Raw genomic sequence first — 22,001 nt, 5'->3', positions numbered from 1 at the left:
GTTGTGAGTAAAAAATAATAATTTTATTGTATCTGAGCTATAACTTATAAGACAAAACTACCAATTAAATAAAACATTGAACCACGTGATGTGTAGGAATAACCTGAGTAGGAAATGAACTTTAGATCTGTCATAATTTATCGCTAAGTATTTTCGTTAATTATTTTACGATGTAGATGACAATGAAAAACTTAATACATTTTTATTCAATTATTTTTTTAAAAATATTATTTGTTTTTTATTTTCTTATTATATTATTGATCTTAACATTATAATATACAGTCCTAACTAAAATTGATTGAAATTTTCTGAATTGTGATTATTTATACAAAAGTACAAAAGAAGTGTTTTTATCGAAATAAAATATATCTGATCTATCTTTATATTTAGACATTTTAATATTAAATATTTTTAGACATCACGCTAGGGTGTTAGGCGTTCGGATTAGTTGACACCTCACTAATCTTTGAGTACACCAAATTTTTGTTGTTTTACTTCATAAATTATTATTAATAATGAATGCAGGTGTCAAGTAGTTAGTAAAAATGTATAATATTATGATGGATACATAATGGTGTACGGGCAGATCTAGCAAGACGGTAAAAACAATCGATAAATATAAGATGCTATACTCAGAAGTACTTAATAATATTATTTAAACGTGTGTAATACAACTTACAAGATACACTGGGAAATTGTTTGAGTAATAGTATGTGTAGGAAATCTATTACAATAGTGTATACAAAATAACGGAACATGTAAAAAATAGAATATACAATTACAATAAAATATATAGGTAATAGGTAAAACATTAAAATAATAAACAAAATAAAACAAAATAAAAAAACATAAATTATAAAATAATAATAATTAATAAATAAAAACGATCACTTGACAGTGACAGCTGTCGTTGTGTACAGACGTCCTGCATAGATGTTGTCGTCGATCAACCATAACGCCTACAATCCTATCTTTCGGGAGTTATCCGTCAGACTAGTGGTGCGTCCAGTCCGTGTAGTACACCGTTGGTAGCCGGAACGTTGCGGACCAGCACTTGCGCGGCGCCACCGTTCAGCCGTATTCTGCCTAAAATTTATAATAATAATAAACAGATAACAAGGTGGATAAAATAAAAATACATCGATTTAATTTGAAATCCAATATTGAGTGTAGTACAGGACAATACAATTAATAAAGTGTTGCGTTTAATCACGATAATAAATTATATGCTTAATTTTTTTTTTAATACCTATATCTTATTTTAGATTTGAAAATGTATTGTAAATTATAACATATAATTATGAATTATTATTACAAAATATTATAGATTCTATATTATTATATACATGAAATCATGAATTATTCAATATAGTAATCGAATTAAACATACCTCACTAAAGGTACTATAATAATACCTTACCTTATTATTACTTAAACGGTACAATATTAAAAGTGGCGTTCAAAATATTCTAACTTATATTAGGTGTGTAAATATTTCAACTATTAAAGTAAAATTAAGCTCACCCGAGTCTTTGTACACTGTCAACTGATAGAAACGAGATTTTTCACCATCATTTGGCGATGACGTTAAATTTACATCATCTCCGCCACCGTTGAAGTCTTCCGCTGCACCGTCGTCATCGTCCTCAGCTGCTGCAAAATCGCCGCCTTCTGGAAGCCGATACGCAGTGTCCCTAACCTGGTAAAATCGCAATCCAGCCGTGTACATCGGAGGATCACCTGGTCCTGCCAAAACCACGTGGCTGAGCACGAACCGGTCAGCAATCCGTCGGCGATTTCGTTTTTTGAACCTACTGCTGGAGTCTTCACTAAGCATCCAATCAATTATTGAACCACTGGTGCTACTGCTGTTATAATTTCCGGAACCACGGCGTACGCGGAACGCCTCATCTACGGGCGCAAACACGGTCACAGTTCTTGAACCTGTATTACATAATATATATTATGATCAAAGCTTAGAAAAAATATATCAGGTTAGTATATATTATAATATCGATAAAGGTACTGATAAAATGTACTTTTGGGGGGACTATTTTCCATATGCTACATTACAAATGTGTTCTCATCAATAATATAGACCTACAAAAGTACCAAAATACATTTTACAGCTGTCGCAAAAATAAATACATTACCAGTGAGTAGCGATCGCACGTTTGGCGAACAGTGCTCATCCACGGCTCGCAAGAAGACGTTGTACCGCCGTTGTCGGTCGGCTCTCATGGTGGCGAGTACGTCGCCAACCGGTAACGGGAACAACACGCGGTCAACTGCGTGCCCTATAGCCATGATCTGTTGTTGATTGTTTCCTCCTGCTCCTCCATTTGACGACAATATCATATCCCTACGCTGTTGAGTGGACCCATTACTACCGTCGTCGGAATTAGAACCATCGACAGCCGCCGCAGACGCCGTCGGATTAACGTCATCCAACACTCGGGCACCGTTAATGGTCAGCACCTTAAAGATAATAATTTAAATATTATGGTTAGGAGACCAGCTCTGATAAATATATTATATACGGATATCGAAATATAGCTTCCCATTTTATGTAAAGTATTTATAAAAAACAGCATGATAAAATTGTCACTAATAAAATTTTTTTAAAAAAAATTATCAAACGCATTTTTTTTTTTTTGTGAAATTTTAATTCAAGTCAATTTGCTGAGTAGTGACTATAGTGACGTATGTAGACATCGCATAACATATAAAACAATATCAATTAAATCAGCTCTAAGTGACGATTAACTTATATCAGAAGTATATACCTATTACCTACCTACTTTTGTTCATCGTAGTAAGTGATTATATAGTCTGATATCTATTTAAAAATAGATTCTAATCTAGTTCGAAAGTTATTTTTACATAAATATAAGCTTTATTCTTTATTATTTTTTTTATTGATTATTAAAATAAAAAGAAAATTAGAAATATTACTCAATTAAAAATCAAATTATTAAATTAAAATTAAATTAAAAAGGAAAAGTCAATATAAAACAAAGTTGTTGATAAATACAAGTACCTATATGATTTCATAAATCTTATTCAATGAATAGATCAACCGTCACAATGTAAAAAAAAAAAATTAACGTATAAGTTGTTTCGCATGTAAGTACTCTCTTCATATTATCTATATTGAACTCCCAAGAAATTTAAAGTTTGGAACCCCCTTATTTATATTCATAATGTATAATCACTTCGATGTCGTTCCATCGGTTGTCGTACAGCTGTCGGGCGTATAAATTTGCTCGGAGTTGTGTGCCTGCCAAACTTACGCCAGTCATTTCATCTCCGGCCATCAAATCAGACGCTCTAAATGCTCCAGGAACAACGTGGTGTAACAAAAGCTATTTTGTGAAAAAAATTAAATTATTACATTATCTACTTATACAGTGATTACTGATAACAAAATAGTAATAATAAATATAGTAAATATAATTACTCCAATCAGCAAACGTGGGTTTTCGCGGAACTTGTCCTCGGCACGATCTGGGCCACCAAGCTGCACTAATAGTGCTCTGAACGCCTTGTCCGTTGGCACGAACACAGTAAACGGACCTATATATGGCATTAAAAATTATAAAAGATTGTAACGATTAGAGCAGTCCATATGAGAATAACAAGTGAGGAGAGTTACTACATTTAAGTAAGTACTGAGCACGTTTTAAGAAAACTTTTTTTTTTTTTTATCAGGCACATAAGTACAAAGTCTGAGTACTTAATAGAAGTGGGAGCGTGTGGTGACGCAGTATAGTGTAATAAAATAAAATATATCGTGTACTGACCCGTCTCTTCGAGTACAGCGTCCACGCCGGCTTGTCGCATGTACTTGGCCATCGCGTAATAGCCGCGGCGTCGGAGAGCACCGCTGAACTTGCCTTCTTTCGCGGCTTTGTTGCTGTTGAAGTACGTCGAATTTACCGGCGCCGGCGTATTATAAGACGCCGACGTGGTAATCGTCGGCGGCGTGTAGAACTGTTGCTGTTGTTGCTGTTGCTGTTGCTGTTGTCGTTGCTGTTGCTGTTGGTGGTGGTGATAGTTGTTGTTGTGCTGTTGGCCGACGGTAGTCGCAACGGCTACGGCTTCGGTCGGTACGACGGTGGGAATGAAGAAATTTTGGTATTGGTGCTGCTGATGCAGTGCGGTGGTGGTCGTTTGCGGCGCCACCGTGGGAAAGTACGCCGACGACGGCGGCGGTTCGCGGCGCTTGTTGTTGGCACCACTGGCCGTCGGCTGCGCGGTGGACGGGAACGGGGGAACGTACGCCGCCGGGAGCGGGGTCGAGACGGTGGTGCTGGCCACCGCGGCGCTGTCCGGCGCCCCCGTCTTGGACGGCGAAGACGGCTGGCCGACCGATGGCAGCCGGAGTTCGCCCCGGTTCAGCTTGTCCACCAGCTGCTGGAGCTGTTCGTCGTTGGACGAACCGACCACGTCGGCCGCCCCGGCGCCGTCGCCGTCGGACGGGCCGCCGCCGTGTTGCTTTTTCTCGATGCCGCGCACGCGCACAGTGCCGTCCGGCCGCTCCTCCAGGATGACGAACGTCACGGGTTTCTTCTTGCCCGCGGCGGCCGGCAGGACCTGCGGCGCTCCGCCGCCGGACGGGAACGTCGAGCCGCTGTCGACGGTGGCCGCGGCCGTCGCGTCGCCGCCGCCGCCGTCCTTGGCCGCGCCGCTGCCGTCCACGCCGCCGGCGCGTATGATCTCGTACTGTGCCACGCCGGGCGGCAACACTTGCCGGGCCAGCTGTTCGAGCTGTTGCTGTTCGCTGGCCGTCCAGGGCTGCACGGGGGCCGCTGCGGCCGGTGGCGCGACGGCCGGCGGGGCCGGAGTGGGCTGCGGTTTTTGCCGGACGACCACCGTTTTGACGATCGTGTTCCTGCCGCCGCCACCGGTGGCCGCGCCGGCGTTCGTGCTCGTCTCCGCCTGTTGCTGTAACCGATTTCGGGACTGAGACGATCCGCCGGAGCCGCCGGAGCCGCCGCCGCCGCCGCCGCCGCCGCCGATCTTCACGTACTGCGCGTGGTCGTTGGAAGCGGATCCGTGTTGTGTCAGCCGGAGGAGGTGGTTAGCACTTCCGCCGGAAGGACTGATTATCGTGTAATTCGCATTGCTGCCGGCGCCCACGACGGCCGTCAGCTGCTGGCGAATTTGCTGTTCTATGTCCGCGTCCAACCCTCCGGCGTCGGTTTCGCCGTCTCCGGCCGCGGGCGCGAGTGCCGGTCGCTGCGGTTGCGGGTAATACTGCGGTTGCGGTGTGCTCTGCAGCGGTATGTACTGCTGGCTGACGTGCCGAGGCGGATTGTTGGACGTCGCGGACGACGGAGGCGTCGTGACGAATATTTGCTGCTGCTGCTGCTGCGGATGATGGTGACGGTGGTGTTGTTGTACCGTAGGACCGGTCGTAGAATAGTACTGCTGCTGTTGCTGTTGCTGATGGCCGTGCGGAACGGACGTCACCGGCGGAGGCGACAAGGACGGTTGCTGCTGTCTGTTGTGGTTGTTGTACGACGGCTGAGGTGGCCAAACCGTTCCGCCGATGGACCGCTGTTTGCTGTGACGGTCGTCGTCCGAGTTGTCCGCGACCGGGTCGTGGTCGTCCGCGGCCACGCCGTTGATCTGCAACAGTTGCTGCAGTGTGTCGACCGTCGAGTCCTGGTCGTCCGCCGGCATGACGGTCGTCGACGACGGTGCCGCCGACGACGAACCCGGCGAGGTCCACCACTGCTGTGGCTGATTGTGCCGACGGATGTCGTCGAGTATGTGAGTCTGCTGGACGGCCGAAAGCTTGTGCGGCGGTTGCTGTACGTAGTAGTCGTCGTCGTCGTCGTCGACTTGCACCGACGATGACGGTCCGTTGGCGGCGGTTTCACGTTGCTGCTTTAAAAAGAAAACGGATAAAAATTAATGATAAAAACAATAATATATATTTACGTAATAACGTGTAACGAGAGAGCAGTGACGAAAATTATTATTTTATTGATATGACGAGTAGTCGATTTTCACCAAAATATTAAAACCGATTGTTATTATAAGATAGGTAATATCGAAAAAATAATCGTATAAGTTTCGATAGTAGAAACCAAAGATACAGAATACTCTTTATAATAAATTCTGAATGGTTATTTCACTTACATACCTATAAAGTATTTACAACGTTCTACGGAACGTCAGTATTGACTTAAAACACTGAGAACTAAAAATTAGATTAGTATTTAGTCTAAATAATAAATTGATATTCATAAAATCATATATAATATATATAAATTCCGTGTAAACTTTGATATAAATTACCAGATAAGGCGGTGGGGTATTAGAAATCTATCAATTTCCCTCATAAAATATATGTAGTTTGTATTCGAATAGTTCAAATAGTTAATAATTCTAACCATCGATTACTATTTAGTTGAGCCCATTACTTTAATAGATACTCATTATAAAGTATAATGAAAATTACAAACACTATTTTTAACTACTTAAAGTGGTTAAAATTGCATATCTTTATTCTAGTGAAAATTACAAACTTCCACGTATAACGGGAACCCAAAGGGAGATTGGCTTTTGTTTGTTTAAGATGACGAACTGTATAGCACTTGCTTATAATAAGAATACGAAATTGAGAAATCTTTGTTTTACGAAAAAATAATCGAATATTGTATAAACTATTGATTTATATGAAATTTAGCTGAAACCTTTTTATTGTTACACGTGTATATATATTTAAGCATTTAAGCTTTCACTTAAATCATTTAGAATAAAAACATATACACATTATATATTTAAATGAAATGATAATCAGGTATGTTATAATAATAATTAATCAAAAAAACATGGCTACATTGATACGTTTAATTAATAAGCATACTACAGGTTTTAAGTAGGTATAATATTTTCTCAATTCTCAACATAAGGTTAGTTCCTATTTTGTAAAACACACATTACTATTATATATTGGATGTGCAATTCTATTTGTTGATTTTATTGATTTGTTGCTTACTTTGAAACATTTAGACTTCTTATATTTCTCGTATGTTTACCAAAGTAAAAAAAAAATTAATATTGGATATTATTCACAAAATAAAATTTTAAATTTATTAATCTAAAAACCGTATTTCATGTAGAATATAAAAAAATGTATTTATAAAGAACATTTTTAAAATAAAGTTTTGATAAATTGATGCCTAAATTATTTTAAAGACATTCGTAGAACCTATAAAAAAGAAAAGATTAATACAAAATAAATCATTTAATCAATACGATCAGTATATACTGAAATGAAATATGTCTTTTTAACTTCACAAATAGGCTGATGAAGGTTTTTAATCGAGTGTTTTTTATCATTAAAATTAGATTAATATTATTCCAGAAATTATTATTATAGTACACTAACTGCGCTAGTATATAGACTATTACCATACGGCGTCGAGGAGTGAAAATATTGTTGGAACAAATTGTTTGATTATGCTAGTATGTAACAATAAAAAATAGTAAATATTAATAGAAATAGTCAATAGATCGCGTAACTGTAATGAAACATTATTTTATTCGTGTTATATAATAAAGCATCAAAATGAAATGACTACCTATATAAAACCCTTTAAAAAATATGTTTATTGTTGCACACTGTTGACTTCTACATACATAATGTAAAATGCAATCATGCCAGTCCATCTACTTATTTGAAAGCGTATAAATTGCTATATAAACACAAATACATTATGTAATAATATGTATTGATCAATTGATAAATCATCGCATTCAGGAAATGTTTCTGAGCTCAATTATTTACTTTATCTAATTTTTTCGTAGGTGAGTATATTATTTTTAAATAAATATGCTTCGTATATAAACTATATCTAAGTATCTAATTAGAATCTATTATTATGTACATACAAATGAATATATATTTATAAATTTGATCTAGTGTTTACATGAAAAATGTACAGAATATATCTGATTATTGCTAATGATTATATTGTATAACGTTAAATTTTAACACAGCAATGTTAAAATAATTATTAAAAATAAACCCTGAGAATTCGCACTGCTGTACCTACTTATAGTAGATTACGACTTTTAAGTGTTTCTTATCATTGACTATCGGTATTACAGTGTATTGCAGGACGTAAACATTTTGAACTCAAAGATCGATTGTTGTATACGAAAAACAATTCTGAGTGATCTCGTCTGTCAATATATATAATTCTAATGATATTTAACTTTTTGTCACATACAATGAGTTTAAGTAATTTTTGCCTAAAAATGTAAGTACACCAAAATCAAGGCCGAAGTTGTAAGTACTCTATTAATGGTCGTCGTTATTTATTTTAAAATTATCTGCAATACGAAAAAAATAATGTAAAATCAAAATATTATTTTAACGTTATATAACTTATAATATATTATACAACCATATAAACAGTTGAGTGGTGCAAAAAAATACGTTTGAGGTATTGTTATAATTTTATTAATCTAAATATTTTAAAAATATCATTGTGTCTAGTTAATTATAATTATACAACATAATAGTAAAAAAATCCAATTCCTTAATACATACAAATAATATTTTCTTTTGAATTAACTAAAATAGTTATTTTTAAATAAAATTTCCATTTCATAACAAATTAAAATAAAAATGTAAGAAAAAAAAATTGGATATCTATTATTGAACTTTTTTAATGCCGGTAATAAAATAAAAGGAATTTTGTATTCAATATTCTAGATTTTTAACAGAATATAAATATTTTTACATTTAAATATTTACGTAGATAAGTATTTTAAAATTTTAGTTTAAAAACAATTTAATAAGATCCAATATATTATAAAAAATATACCATGTCTATAAAATTTAAATTCAAATTTAATAATTTTATATGGTTTATATATTTTTTTTTGTTTTTAAATTATTATAGCAAAATACCTAACAAAATCAATTAGTTTTTTTTATGTAGCATGAAAATTCTCGTTTCTTCCCTAATTTATTTTTGATTTACTCGTTTATTAAAAAAAAACACTCAGATATTTTTACTTTTGACTCCCTAAAATACCAAGAATATATTTTCTATTAAAAATTTAATAATGATGACGATGAGTGATGACAGCTAAAAATTCATATCAACATAAATGTAATATTCCAATATCTACAGAATCTAAAGTATTATATTGAAATAATTGTTAATAATAAAAATATACCTTAATTATTAAGGTATATTTTTATTAATTCTTATTCAGTATAAGTATAATATTACGATCAATTTAATTGTTTTTTAATTGTTTAACAAAATAACAAATCATATCAAACTTTACATTTTAATAAAAATAAAGTGAAAAGGTATAATTTTTTTTTTTTTGATTATTAATATTAAAGAGATTTTAATAATATATTATGGTATCTCGACAATTATATAAGTTTACATATGATAAAGGTTGGTAGAGTTCACACTCTTAAATTTGAAGGCCTGAATGTAATATTAAATTTAACATTTGAATAATAACATAAAAGGTATTACAACAACGATAGGCCAATTCTATCAAAACTAAAATTTACAGGAAGTCCCATCATGTTATCGAATTTGTTTGTAAGGTATTATCTACCTTACATTTTCATTACATGTAACATGTACCTCATTTCTATAGTAATTAGCAATAGTAGGTTGTAAATTATAATAGTCGATATGTGTCAACGCGCTTACAATAATTGTGGGTGATGCGTCTCCTTATTATGTGGACAATTACTTTCTATAAAGGACTTTATCTAAACAATATTTAATGACATTTAAATAATTTTAAATGTTAAATATTAGGTACATTTGAATATCTACCAATAAAATGTATATTGAAATTACCATGTTATTGATTACTTGATATTTCATATGTATATTATGTAAAGATCATAAGGAAAAATTAGAGAAGGCCATAGCCATGGTCGAAAAATCAAATTGTCACCATAAAAAGAAAATGTTTTATGTACATTGTACAATATTATTTTACTTTTTTCGATGTTACTTACCAAACAAGTTATGAACAAGATCTTTTGTAAAAGTGATATCAATAATTTAACTACCTAAGTGGTTCCAGAGATACGCAGTGATTACCTAACACAACATTATAAACGTGCAGCATCCTGTTAATATTTAAACATATCAACAATTTGTTAATTTTTTGTCTGTTATTATGAACAAACTATTATATTACACCACAAGTACTTATTGTTCGTGAATACTAAATCATTATCGCCTATGTGTTGAAAATTATTGTCCAACGCATCTACTCTCTAAAACTATCCTTAGATTTAATAGTTTCTAGTTTTTCTAGTATTTAAAGTTAATTATTTAGAAGTTTTGAACTTTTATACATGTATAAGTACTCGATACTCGTGAATATTAAACACTATAGTTATACACACATGGAAATAATTTCGTTGTGCCACGCCGCGTGCGTCGTAAACATTATACGCCTCGAATAAATTATTGTTACCAAAGTGGGATGCGTGCGTGCAGCCGTTTTCGAAAAGAGGTATCATCACTTTTTCTTTTTTACACACCCACGCAAATTACACGCACGTATAATATAAGATTTTTTTCATTTGCCTATAAAAAAAAAAAACTAAGTATATTTTATATATATTTATATATTAAATTAAAATGTGTGTGAAAGGGAAATTTCTCGTGCGACGACCGTGGGACCATCGTCTTAATAAATAATAACACGGCGTTATATTATGCGACGACGAACCGACACAACGCGGTGCGATCTTTATCCGCCGCCGGATGACAATTAGGTACTACTCCTAATACTGTTACTCCTGTAATACTACTACCGTAGTAAACGACCACTCCTACACCGTGATAATACGACTCGACAATGAAGAGAGAGTATAGCTTTTTCTCACCGACGGAGGTTCTCTTTTTTTTTCTTTTAGGGGGTTTTCATCAAATTTATCTCACGCCGGACTTTATATTACGTAGGTACGACGAATACCATCACCGTCATCACGTATACCGGATATACCTAAGCGAGTGGACGTAACTTTTTATCGGTTTTTCGACGAAACACCCACAACTAGTAAACTATTATAACGCGTTCACCACCAACCCGCGGTTAAACGATCGTCATCGTCTTTGAGTCTTGACACCTTGCACGATACACACTCACATAATATGTGTAGCAATAATATTGTAAAAGTATAAATTTCGTATGTACATTTCGCGGAAAAAATTCCCGTCGTCACCGTTACGGCCGATTTCGTGTATCGACAACATTACAACGACTGTCAATATAAAATCATCTGCAGAACATTTCTGAAATGTGTGCGTGTATCATTATTACGCCACTGCATTTTACTATATATTATACACCTGGGTACCTGCCTAATAATGAGTTCGATCCATCACATACGTATACATAATAATTTTTTGTAAGTACATACACTATTATTTATACATACATTTATTATTTATAAAATAACAATGGTATAAAAATACAATTGACATTCCGCGCATACATACACACAAATATATAATGTACCATTACTGCGCAGTTATACGTGTGCCACATCGTCCATCGTACATATAGACTATCCATCTACATCGCAAACGTGCAATAATGATACAAGTGCAGTAAATGAATATAGGGAGAGAAGAGAAGATCACAATCCACACTCGTTGGCAGTTTGACGTACCTTTATAATAATATATTATAATGTGAAACATTTCAAAAAGAGAATGAATACGTCTTATTATTATAGTCTGTATACTCTGTACATTATAATATATACATAGTGTTGTATGTACATTATGAATTATGATATATGTAATAAGTAACAACCAATTTGTAGGTATAGGTATATTATTATACGACAATAATGAAGCATCCAACACCAAACACCGCATATACCTAATAATATTATATATTTTCGATGAGTGTGTTTTGTATGTATTTACTAATTATACTTATATGAATATAATTTTTTTTTTTTTTTTAATCCTGTCAAACCGACACGAAAATAGTAATTTTTTCTTATTATTATTCCTACGAATTAACGTTATTCGGCTTTAAAACAGTTTTACAAATCGTAATTGATCATTAATCATTATTAACAAATGATATATTATTTGTGTATTGCATTAGTAGACAGGATGAGTACCTAATGATTGTTTCCTATAATCCTATGAATATCGTTGAACGTCAGATCGATTCGCCAAAAACTTAAATAAAAAGATCATTGTGTAGCCGGACACGTTACCCTAATGAAAAGTCGCTCTTACAAACGGCGTGTCAAAACACCAAGAAAAATGAAAATAAAATCTGACAAGACTTCCGGATAATGGTTAGAACTCGAATATAATGATACAATATATTATATTGTTATTGTACGTCATATTTATATCAACAATATCGCTCACACCGAAGACGTCTTCCGATTAGAAAAAAAAAACTACAATTAAACTCGTCTTAACGTTTTACAGTACCTAGTATTATTGGAAATCGTTTGGTGAGTATTTTCTTTGTGTACTGCGCGTTTAATATAATATATTAGTATGGTAACATTCAAACTGTTTTAAATCTGAGGATATATTCGCTTTCTTACACTGATGATGGTTTGAGTTAGAAAGCCTTATTACGTCCTATACTGCACACATATATATGTCATCAAGGCTCTCTAGTTTTTTTATTCGCCAGTAAAAAAAAAAAAAAAAACAATTATAAACGTAGATTTAAAACCGTTTTAACGTCACCGTAATGTAAACACATTGTAAACGTAGTGATATTGTCATAATACCTATTATTATGTGTTGCCGTAGCTTGACTAGCGGCGCGCGCGTGCCCACACTCACGTCCGATTTTAATTACGACTCGGCTGCGTGATGAGTGATTATTAATTATTTCGGGCAAATTACCGCCGCCGCCGCCGACGACGACGACGACGACAGACAGACAGCCGTCATATTTTTTTTTTCATATTTTTTAACGCGGCGTGAGATCGCTAATTATTCGGATGTCATCGTTATCGCCGTCGTCATCGTATAAGTCGTCGGCTGCGGTCGTGTACAACACTATAATATCATATCGCTATTATAAGTCAATTACCGTTCAGTGTGCCACACAGCGACTACGAGTCATCGTTATACTATATAAGAGAGGGCGTTTCGTCCGAGTGCGTATTGTTTAATCATATAATCATACCAATAACAATAGTATAATACATATTCGTCGGTCAAGGATCACAGAACACCACAAGAACAGCGTCGACTAAACAGGTGGGCGCATCGACTACGTGGTTAATGAGCGCTGCGCCCGTTTTACGTTTTCATAAGAAAAATGCGCTCCACGAAATATGAGAGCCGGTCCTCCTAATAATTTTCTTTCCCATTTTCAAAATATTAGGGCTGCTGACTACAAAAGTAAATTATTGTATTCGTTATAAACATAGTTTCAGTTTATGACACATATAAGTACCTACGCTCAATGTATAATTTAAAAATATTAATATTATACATAAAAAAAAACTTTATACGCCTATCTAGTACCTATAGTATCTGTACCCTATACCGAATTAGAGTGCTTAATTGAAAACGTTGAATTAAATTACATTTTTTTAAAAAATTCAACTGTCAAGATTGTCCGGAGAAAAAAATAATGTTCGCTCGTGATAGGCATATACGAACGGCGATTGGAAGTTGGACAAACGACATCGAAATCATTTAACGACATCATATTAAAACTATTCTCCAATGTTATATATACTTGTCGAGTATTGACCCAAAACGATGATTTTTATTTATTGCCATCAATACTACCCATCTGACGGTCGTCGGAAATAGGTTGATTCGTGGCGGTGGCGACGAAATCGCCACAGAAGCTGTCAAATTGCTGTTATTAGGTACAAATCGTAAAATGTCTATTAAAATGCACTTCCGAGTGTGACTGTCGCGGAATGGAATGAAATTATAGGTATTGCCGGTCGTACGGAGAATAACGATTTGTTTTTAAAGAACAATTAGATTTCTCGGTAAATATTATTTACGTATTTACGTGACCATAATAATAATAATAATAAACACTTTTTTTCTATCGGTAAATTTGCATCGAAAAAATCATAATTTTGTAAATCGAAATTTCCCTTTTTACTTTTCAAACTGATCGGCCGAACCGAATAATTAAAAAAAAAAAAAAAAAAATTAAATAAAACTATAGCAGCAATGTTGTATGTGCATCGCAATCGCGAAAAGTCGCCACCGTATACGAAGAACCGCTGGAGAAAGACACCGTCGCCATACATGTCATTATGTTTCCGCGTTATAGCGTGCACAGTGCACTGCACACACATAGGCGTACAAGTGAGAGTAGACGGGCAATAACAATATATTATGATCATAACACGCGGCGGCGAGTGAGAGCGATTATTGACATCTGCGCATCGGCCGCAAGCCACCGCGCGAGCCAAGCGATGTGCAACGGCGGGCTGCATGAATGCAGCTCGCGATAACTGCAGCTGCACCACGGCGTAGGTATATCGTCTATTAGTCGTCGTGTGAATCGTGGTCGCCGCGGCGGTCGGAGACCGGACGTCGTCGATAGCCCGTGATTATCGCGCCGCACATCCGGAAAATCTACCGAAAAACCGTATATGCGACATCGGCCGTCACTCGGCACGCTCGCGCGAGCACACACGTCATGACGGTGTCATTATAACTCTCACGTTTGCCCCCCCCCCAACACGCGTCTTAACGCAGACCGCCGTCCCGTCCGACTGTACCGGCCGTACGCCGTCGGCGCTGTTTGTTTCAGCTCGATGGGTTCGTCTGAAATTCGCACGGAAAACTCGCTTTCTCGCCGATTACGGTCAGAATTATTTTTACTCATCCTAAACCGCGATAAAAATTCAAGTTTCCGTAGTCGATCAATTGCCGTTTTAACGCCCATCGGCTATGTTATGCGGATAGCTAGTTGACTTTGTGAAGTAAATAAGCAGTCGACGGGACGATCATAGACTATATAGATAGTTAACAAAAGCTTTGCAGACGGTTAGCGGCGCCTTTCCACTGATTGTTGAATTCGTTTATGCATAGATATATTTTTTTTTTCTGTTTGGAACCGACGACCGGATAATGCGGATATGCGTAGATATATTATAATTTGATAAAATACAAAGTAATTTTATACAAATAATGTATTCTTAAGATAATTCACACGAAACCGCTCCGTATAATTTTATATTATATTAATGGTCAGCGCGTTTTGTAATATAAGAAGTATATAATATTATTATAATTTATTAGCTAAATAACTCGCCTTCGTTAGTGAAAAAAAATATATAATAACGCGAAGTTACAGAAACTCTTTACTGAAAAATTGGTACGTTGAAATAATCCATCAACACTTTGAGGATAACTTGGAAATATACTTTGCGAAAAATCCCATAAAAAAGTTTGGTAATATCGTCGGAAGCTTGTCGATAACAAGGTATTTTTACTTAAAAAAGACCTGTAATTTTTTATATATTATTACGTACACAGTACACTTACAAGGATACAACAAGTGAAACGAGTAATAAAAATTACTTCACGATTGACTCGTATAATATATTATATGGAATACAAAACTTCGTATGATGGCTATCATAACTGTCACTACGTTTAAAATTTTAACATTGCTCTGTTAGTATATGGTGACTAGTTTCACTATCTATGGTATTATAGCATGATATTTTACAAAGTCAGTTTTTATTAATTAGTTTTAAAATAATTATCTGTTAAAAGTACAGTTCTCTAACCGGGGGAACTGGTGGAAATCGGAAAAAGTCGTTAAAAAATATCGAAAAGTATCTTTCAATATACTCGAATGCACAGTACACACTGACACTGCTAAAAAACGGCTGTTTGTTTTGATGACGACATAAGTATTTATACATCTTTCACTCAAAACGAGTTCTCTTTCTCTATTCTTTCGCCTATGAAACTGCGAAAGGCCACTGCCAAGGCCATGTTTATATGCGCTCGTCCATCGCGGCAGCTCTCTAACGACCGGTGTGCAATTATTATTGTTATAGTTTTTAGTTTATTACTCAATTATTATTAATACCATCGCTACTCCCCCGCAAACGCATTTGACCTTTTTCTGCACAACAATCGACGGCGGCTGACGATTTTCCGATGACACGTATATTATATTGTTGATAATGAAAACACTGCGAACGTTCGAGAATATTCACGTTCTCATAAAAAACTATTCATCACCAACGAAGTCGTCGGACGCAATTTTCCTCTTACTTGTCATCATCGTCATACACGGTCTGCGTGCGTTGCTGTCGCGTTTGCATTTATAAGGAGCGTATATAGTTACCCATTTCGTGACGTTGCAAATGTCGACAATGTAATTGTGTTGCCACCGTGTGATCCGCAACGATATCACGACAAAGAAAATTCGACAAATTCGAATAACAACACGGTTCGCCCTACATATTTTATTATACTTATAAATACGCACATATAGATATACCTACCTAGTAGACGAGGGAAGAGAGCGGAATTAATGGTATTAATTTAGGCAACGCAGTCGTACGTCGTACGAGTTTTAATTTTATGACTTGTATATTATTATTACGACTCGACTCGTATGTCGTGATTTTGAAAACCGTTTGCCGCATTATTGTCAGTAATCAGCGATTTAACAACGGTACAACGGGATAATAATCATCAAAATCGAATTGTTTCCGCCGGTGCGCACGTATATAATAACGACAATAAATCATATATAATATACGTCTTGAAAGTCATCTGCAGCGATTAGAATGATATATTTTATGTAATCGCGAAAAAAAGCAAGATATTGTCGCGAACTCGTAAAAAAGTGATAAATTTATTTCGAAAAAACCGTATATTATTGTGTGCTAATGCGATTTCTAACGTTGGCGTCACGCGCGTAGTTACGTATTATAATATATTAGAATACGTATATTACCGCACTTACCCAATATCGAGCGGCGAACGACGTCCGGTGCAAAGGTCGGCGGTCTTCCGGCTCGGCGGCGACGGTCTTGTGGTCGGCCGTCGGCGATATCTGCAGAGTGGTCTTGATGACGGCCGTGCCGGACGGTTTGGTCGTTATGGCGGACGCGACGGTGACGGCCGCGCAGACGACGGCCGCCAGCGCGACGACGGTGGCCATCGTCGGCGTCTTCGGCGGCCATCGGCACCGCTGTCGTCCTGCGGCGACGGCCATCGCTGTGCTACGCAAACGGGTCGTTTTGACGGTGTGCCCTGCGACGGTACTATAAAATACTCGGGGCTCGGGATTTCGCGGAGATGCGACCGCGCGAGACAGGTTAAACGGCGATGATGCGACTCGCGTCTTATTCGAAAAATCGAGAAGCGACGGCGCCGGTCATCGCGCGCGATATATACAGTTTATAGTATAGGTTTGGTTTGGTGGTGCTGCCGATGTGCGGCCGGTCACTTGGCGTCACGGAGGTACACTGCCGAACGTCGGCGGCGTCGGGACGAAGAAAGCGGTGGCCGGTTCGAGATTCCTCCTCCGCGCGGCGTGTCGGGCGGGAAAGATCGCTTCCGCGCCGAGGTGGTGGTTATCGCGCGCCGTTTACCGCCGCCGCCGCCGCAGTGTTCGAGAGAAACGTGTAAGTAATAATATTATCGTCGTCCGCGCGCCACACGACGACGGATATACGCGCGAAAACGGATATCGCCGTATTAGAGACGTATTATGTTATTATAATTTTACGATAATATAATATTGTGACCGCCGCCGCCGAAATTCCCACTGCGACGGCACAGCGGAGGTCGTCGCGATCTTTCTCTCGCTCGCGTTTTATTTTTTTATTTTTTTTTTCCCCGGAAATTTCTCCGTGTCCGCCACAGTTTTTATAAAGACTGCCGCACGCGGCTGCCGAGTGCGGTTATTATGTTACGTATACAGAAACCGATGTCCAAAAACTGCTGCAAGTCCTTTTGTCCTTAAATTCCATAATATAATTTCTTTCGAAAAGGAAGACGTCTCGCCAGTGTTCGGCTGCAGTACTAACTACTAATACGGCAAGCAGTGTATTATTACGATGCAGACGCTATGGCTACATATAAATCATAATATTTTTATTGTGTGTATGAAGACTGCACAATACGCTCGTAACGGTTTCACAGCTTGCTGACTTTGGGTTCGAAATTCTAATAAAATTTCAGCCACACGTGCGTTTTTCGCGATTTCTATTTTTAAAATATTCGATTTTAGCCTCTAAAACGCATATTATTATAGAAACTGAAGACGAGGTTAATTACATTACGTTGTTCCAATTTATTATGAATATATCAAAAATAAAAAAATAAGACTATAGAAATAAGCAGAAACTGTGCGTTGGACACTCGTCTCGCTTCGGTGGCTTAAGCATTTAGCGCACGATAGCTGATGTATATAGGCGTGCTGCATAATGATTAATGATTATTATAAAATATAGACGTACAAGTCCAGAGCTAAGATATAATATTGTAAAAGTTTCGTGTTTATTTCTATATGCTTTCGCTTTTTAGCAGACAAACTTGAAATCCATTATACGCGTATAATAACTGTAGCTTAAAAACTAATATTTCAAAAAAAATAAAAGTGAATATTTCTTAATTTGTATGCATGTTATTATCATTTAGGTAATATTTTCTAAAAGAAATGTGCTTGGTTCTCTTATTAACTATGTAATTTAAACATAAATATTTAATGTATAGGTATTTTTTATTTTGAAATAACGTGTTTAAAATAGATATCAAACTACATAGTGTTTTTAATGTTACAAAATGTTTTGACATCCCCATATGAATTTATTATAGTCATGGCTATAACGAAAGCATATACCAAACGATAAGTCACGAAGACCGTACAGTGTATTATTATTTTTGTAAAATCAGTTTTTCTATGTAATTCATAGTATTTTAGATATTTTTAACAACTATTCTAATGTTCTACACGAATTTAGGTTTTGTTATTACATAATTGACAATTAATAATTTATAATTTACTCCTGCATACCTATTTAACGGGCTTTGTTTTTATACGTTACATTTATTATGTACATATTTTTCTATGATCACTTCTGTGTAACATCAGAGCTAGAGACTATTTGGGTAAGTAATGAAAGTAAATTTTTAAACAATGAAAACATAAATCATTGGGTTTTAAAAATGTTTCAGAACATTGCAATTTGCAAGGTTCACTATTATGTGTAGTTATTAATAGGTTTAATTTAAAAGTTAGACATACAAATTATTTTAACGTGAAACACGTTTAAATAAAGAATGTATAATATTTATTAACTATGAGCTAACCTGTATTATATGTCAATTCCTTATGCTGAAACTTTCAAGTTTTTTTTAAAAGAAATCTAAAAATGAGAATAAAATCGCCTCAAGTTGAATAGGTAGTTAGTTTTCATTACAAACTATGTTGATAATGTTTTAGAAACTTATACAGTAATTAATGATTTAATGTTTATATATATATCTTATTAGAATTTATAATTTTCATAACTTTTAAGACATAAAATTATAGATTTTTTCACAATGATGAAAGTCAACGATTACCTTCAATGATACGTGTAGGTAATACCTAACCTTAATTATTTGCAAGATTAGTTTTTTGTAACACACAATAATTCTAAATTTCTAACATATATTTTATTATACGTTTAGATATCTTTTCTATTATCATTTAAATTAATGATTTATACATTTATAATATTGTTAGTCAATTTTTGAGGAAAATAACCATTCTTAAAATAGTTTAAAATAATTCAAATTTAACAGTAATGACTTATAAATTACCAGTCTCCAAGTCTTACAACTGTAAATTGAATGAAAGCTATATGATAATTTTAAGATATTTCCGTTTTTATACTGTTTCTCATTAATTTAACGATTAAATTAATCTGGTACCAAAAATTACACACCATTGCAAAACCAACATTGCTCCCACCACCCAAAATCCCAAAATAAAAACCACTAAATGTGAATTAGAACTTTTGGCTCAATGGCTCATTGCGTCAAATTCTTAGATATGTCTATGAGTCTCAATGAACTATCTCAATAAATTAGTTATAGTTCGAGATAAATTAACGCGAAATAAATGAAAAATTACTAGGTAATCATACGGGATTTAACTATTATTGTTACTTTCAAATTTATTATCGCACAAACATATACATCACTATGCTGAGTCGAGGCAAATTAATAATAACAGTGTTCAACACCACCTGTCTGTATTCCGACTTATTGATTTTACCTCGCGTGTTTAATACTGATCACCGACGGTTCTTTAATAATATCGTTTCGGTCCATAATATTTTGTAGTTAACAACTTTCAATAAACACCACGACCAATGAAGACATCTCATCATGCATTATTCTGGTTTTCACTCATTTGTAAAATAGATGTTTCTCTGTCGACGCATCCTGATATAGGTATACAAAATGCCCGTGAGTGATGAAAAGATAATTCAACATTTTTTGTAAAAGAACGATTTAACTATATACTAGCTGCGTGTATACTGGAGTTCTTTTGATTGATTGTTTTAAATCGCGATCGACCTCCTACCCGCAGAGGTCAAGTTTGTGAATTCCTATTTTCTCATAGTTTATGTTTTCACTGAAAAATTCTGTCACGAACGTACAAAATGTGCCATCCGTCATCGATTGACCCTTTTCTACTAGTCGCACTCTGACGACACGGCAGTAACATATTATAATATCATAATATTATTATAACAGCTATAGTATAATATTAGTATATAATTAGCTATCTGCAATTACAAAGTGTTAATCAAATTATACTACCTACGGACCTACCTATACCTATACCTGCATGCAACCTACTAAATTATCGTATTATCATTACAATCATTAGTCGTTGTGCGTGCAAGCGGTACTTATGTACTTAACGTTATGATTTATACTAAGTATAATATTATAATATAAATCACTGGCGGCAGTCGCGTCTCGCGTTTGCGTGCGCGCCTTGTCGTGCGTATTGGGAAATCGGAAGAGAACTTGAACGCCAACACCGCCTCCGCCGCCGCTTTGGCAGACAATGCACAAATAATAATATTATTATGATATTAAATAGGTGGCACGACCGAAACTGCGTATACGCTTCAAGTCGCACATAATATAATTTGTTTATTATTAGGTACCGTGCCCACCGCACAAAACGATATTATTATCATTGTGTACCTACTAATCTACGACGGTGGCGTCGTCGTCGTCGTCGTATTCATCGAACACCGCAATTACCGGTCCTGTATTATAGACACCTGCTGAACAACAGTAATAATATCGCAATGATTATTATTATTATTATTATATACTGTAAGTCTGTAATGACCGACGACATTCGCGATCGTTCGACTCCGACCGACCACCGGCGGTCTGTCGGATGTCCGAAATGCTGCTGCTGCGGCGGCGGCGGTTCGCGATTTCACTTTTCTGCTGGGCTGTATCCGTTCCATACTAAGAATTATTTTTTTTTCTCACGAGCGCGCATTTCCGCCGGGCCTTCGCTTCCTCGCCGCCGCCGCCGCTGTTACATTTTACACTATACCCATTTATTATAATGTAAAATATTTGAAAAAAAAAAATCACGTCCATCACCGCGTCTCGTGTTTCTATCGGGCAAACGCGCGATTCCATATAATATGCAATTTATTCACGCGCGTATGTGGTGTATCCGTGAGAATGCCGAGAATCCGTGTAAACAATATTTTACCATATATATAATATAATATAACTAATAATATAATAATACACCTGTCTAACACAGGATGAACCGTCGTGTGTATTCAACCGGTGGCGGCCGTTTTCACTTTTTTGTTTTTACCAACAATAATATAATACATATAATACGTAACGATATGTACATATATACAACATATATATATATTTGTATACGACTTATTCGTTTGACTAGTTAAACTAACTGTAGTCACACGTACAATT

At 36.0% G+C, this 22,001-nt stretch overlaps 1 protein-coding gene across 1 annotated transcript; it reads right to left on the bottom strand.

Annotated features, from left to right (window-relative positions):
• On the bottom strand, positions 1-17,510 carry LOC114119190 (uncharacterized). The gene is made up of 7 exons (XM_050206240.1): positions 16,987-17,510; positions 3,804-5,895; positions 3,461-3,576; positions 3,216-3,365; positions 2,154-2,478; positions 1,525-1,944; positions 1-1,086 (listed from the first exon to the last, which is right to left on the bottom strand). The coding sequence occupies exons 1-7, from the start codon at positions 17,236-17,238 to the stop codon at positions 989-991; spliced, it is 3,453 nt and encodes a 1,150-aa protein (XP_050062197.1). The 5' UTR covers positions 17,239-17,510; the 3' UTR covers positions 1-988.
• Between the last annotated feature and the right edge of the window lie 4,491 nt (positions 17,511-22,001).

The sequence above is a fragment of the Aphis gossypii genome, chromosome X (assembly GCF_020184175.1).
Source record: "Aphis gossypii isolate Hap1 chromosome X, ASM2018417v2, whole genome shotgun sequence".
NCBI lineage: Eukaryota > Metazoa > Arthropoda > Insecta > Hemiptera > Aphididae > Aphis > Aphis gossypii.
The sequence above is the reverse complement of the archived record's forward strand: the minus strand, read 5'-3'. Positions and strand labels throughout refer to the sequence as shown.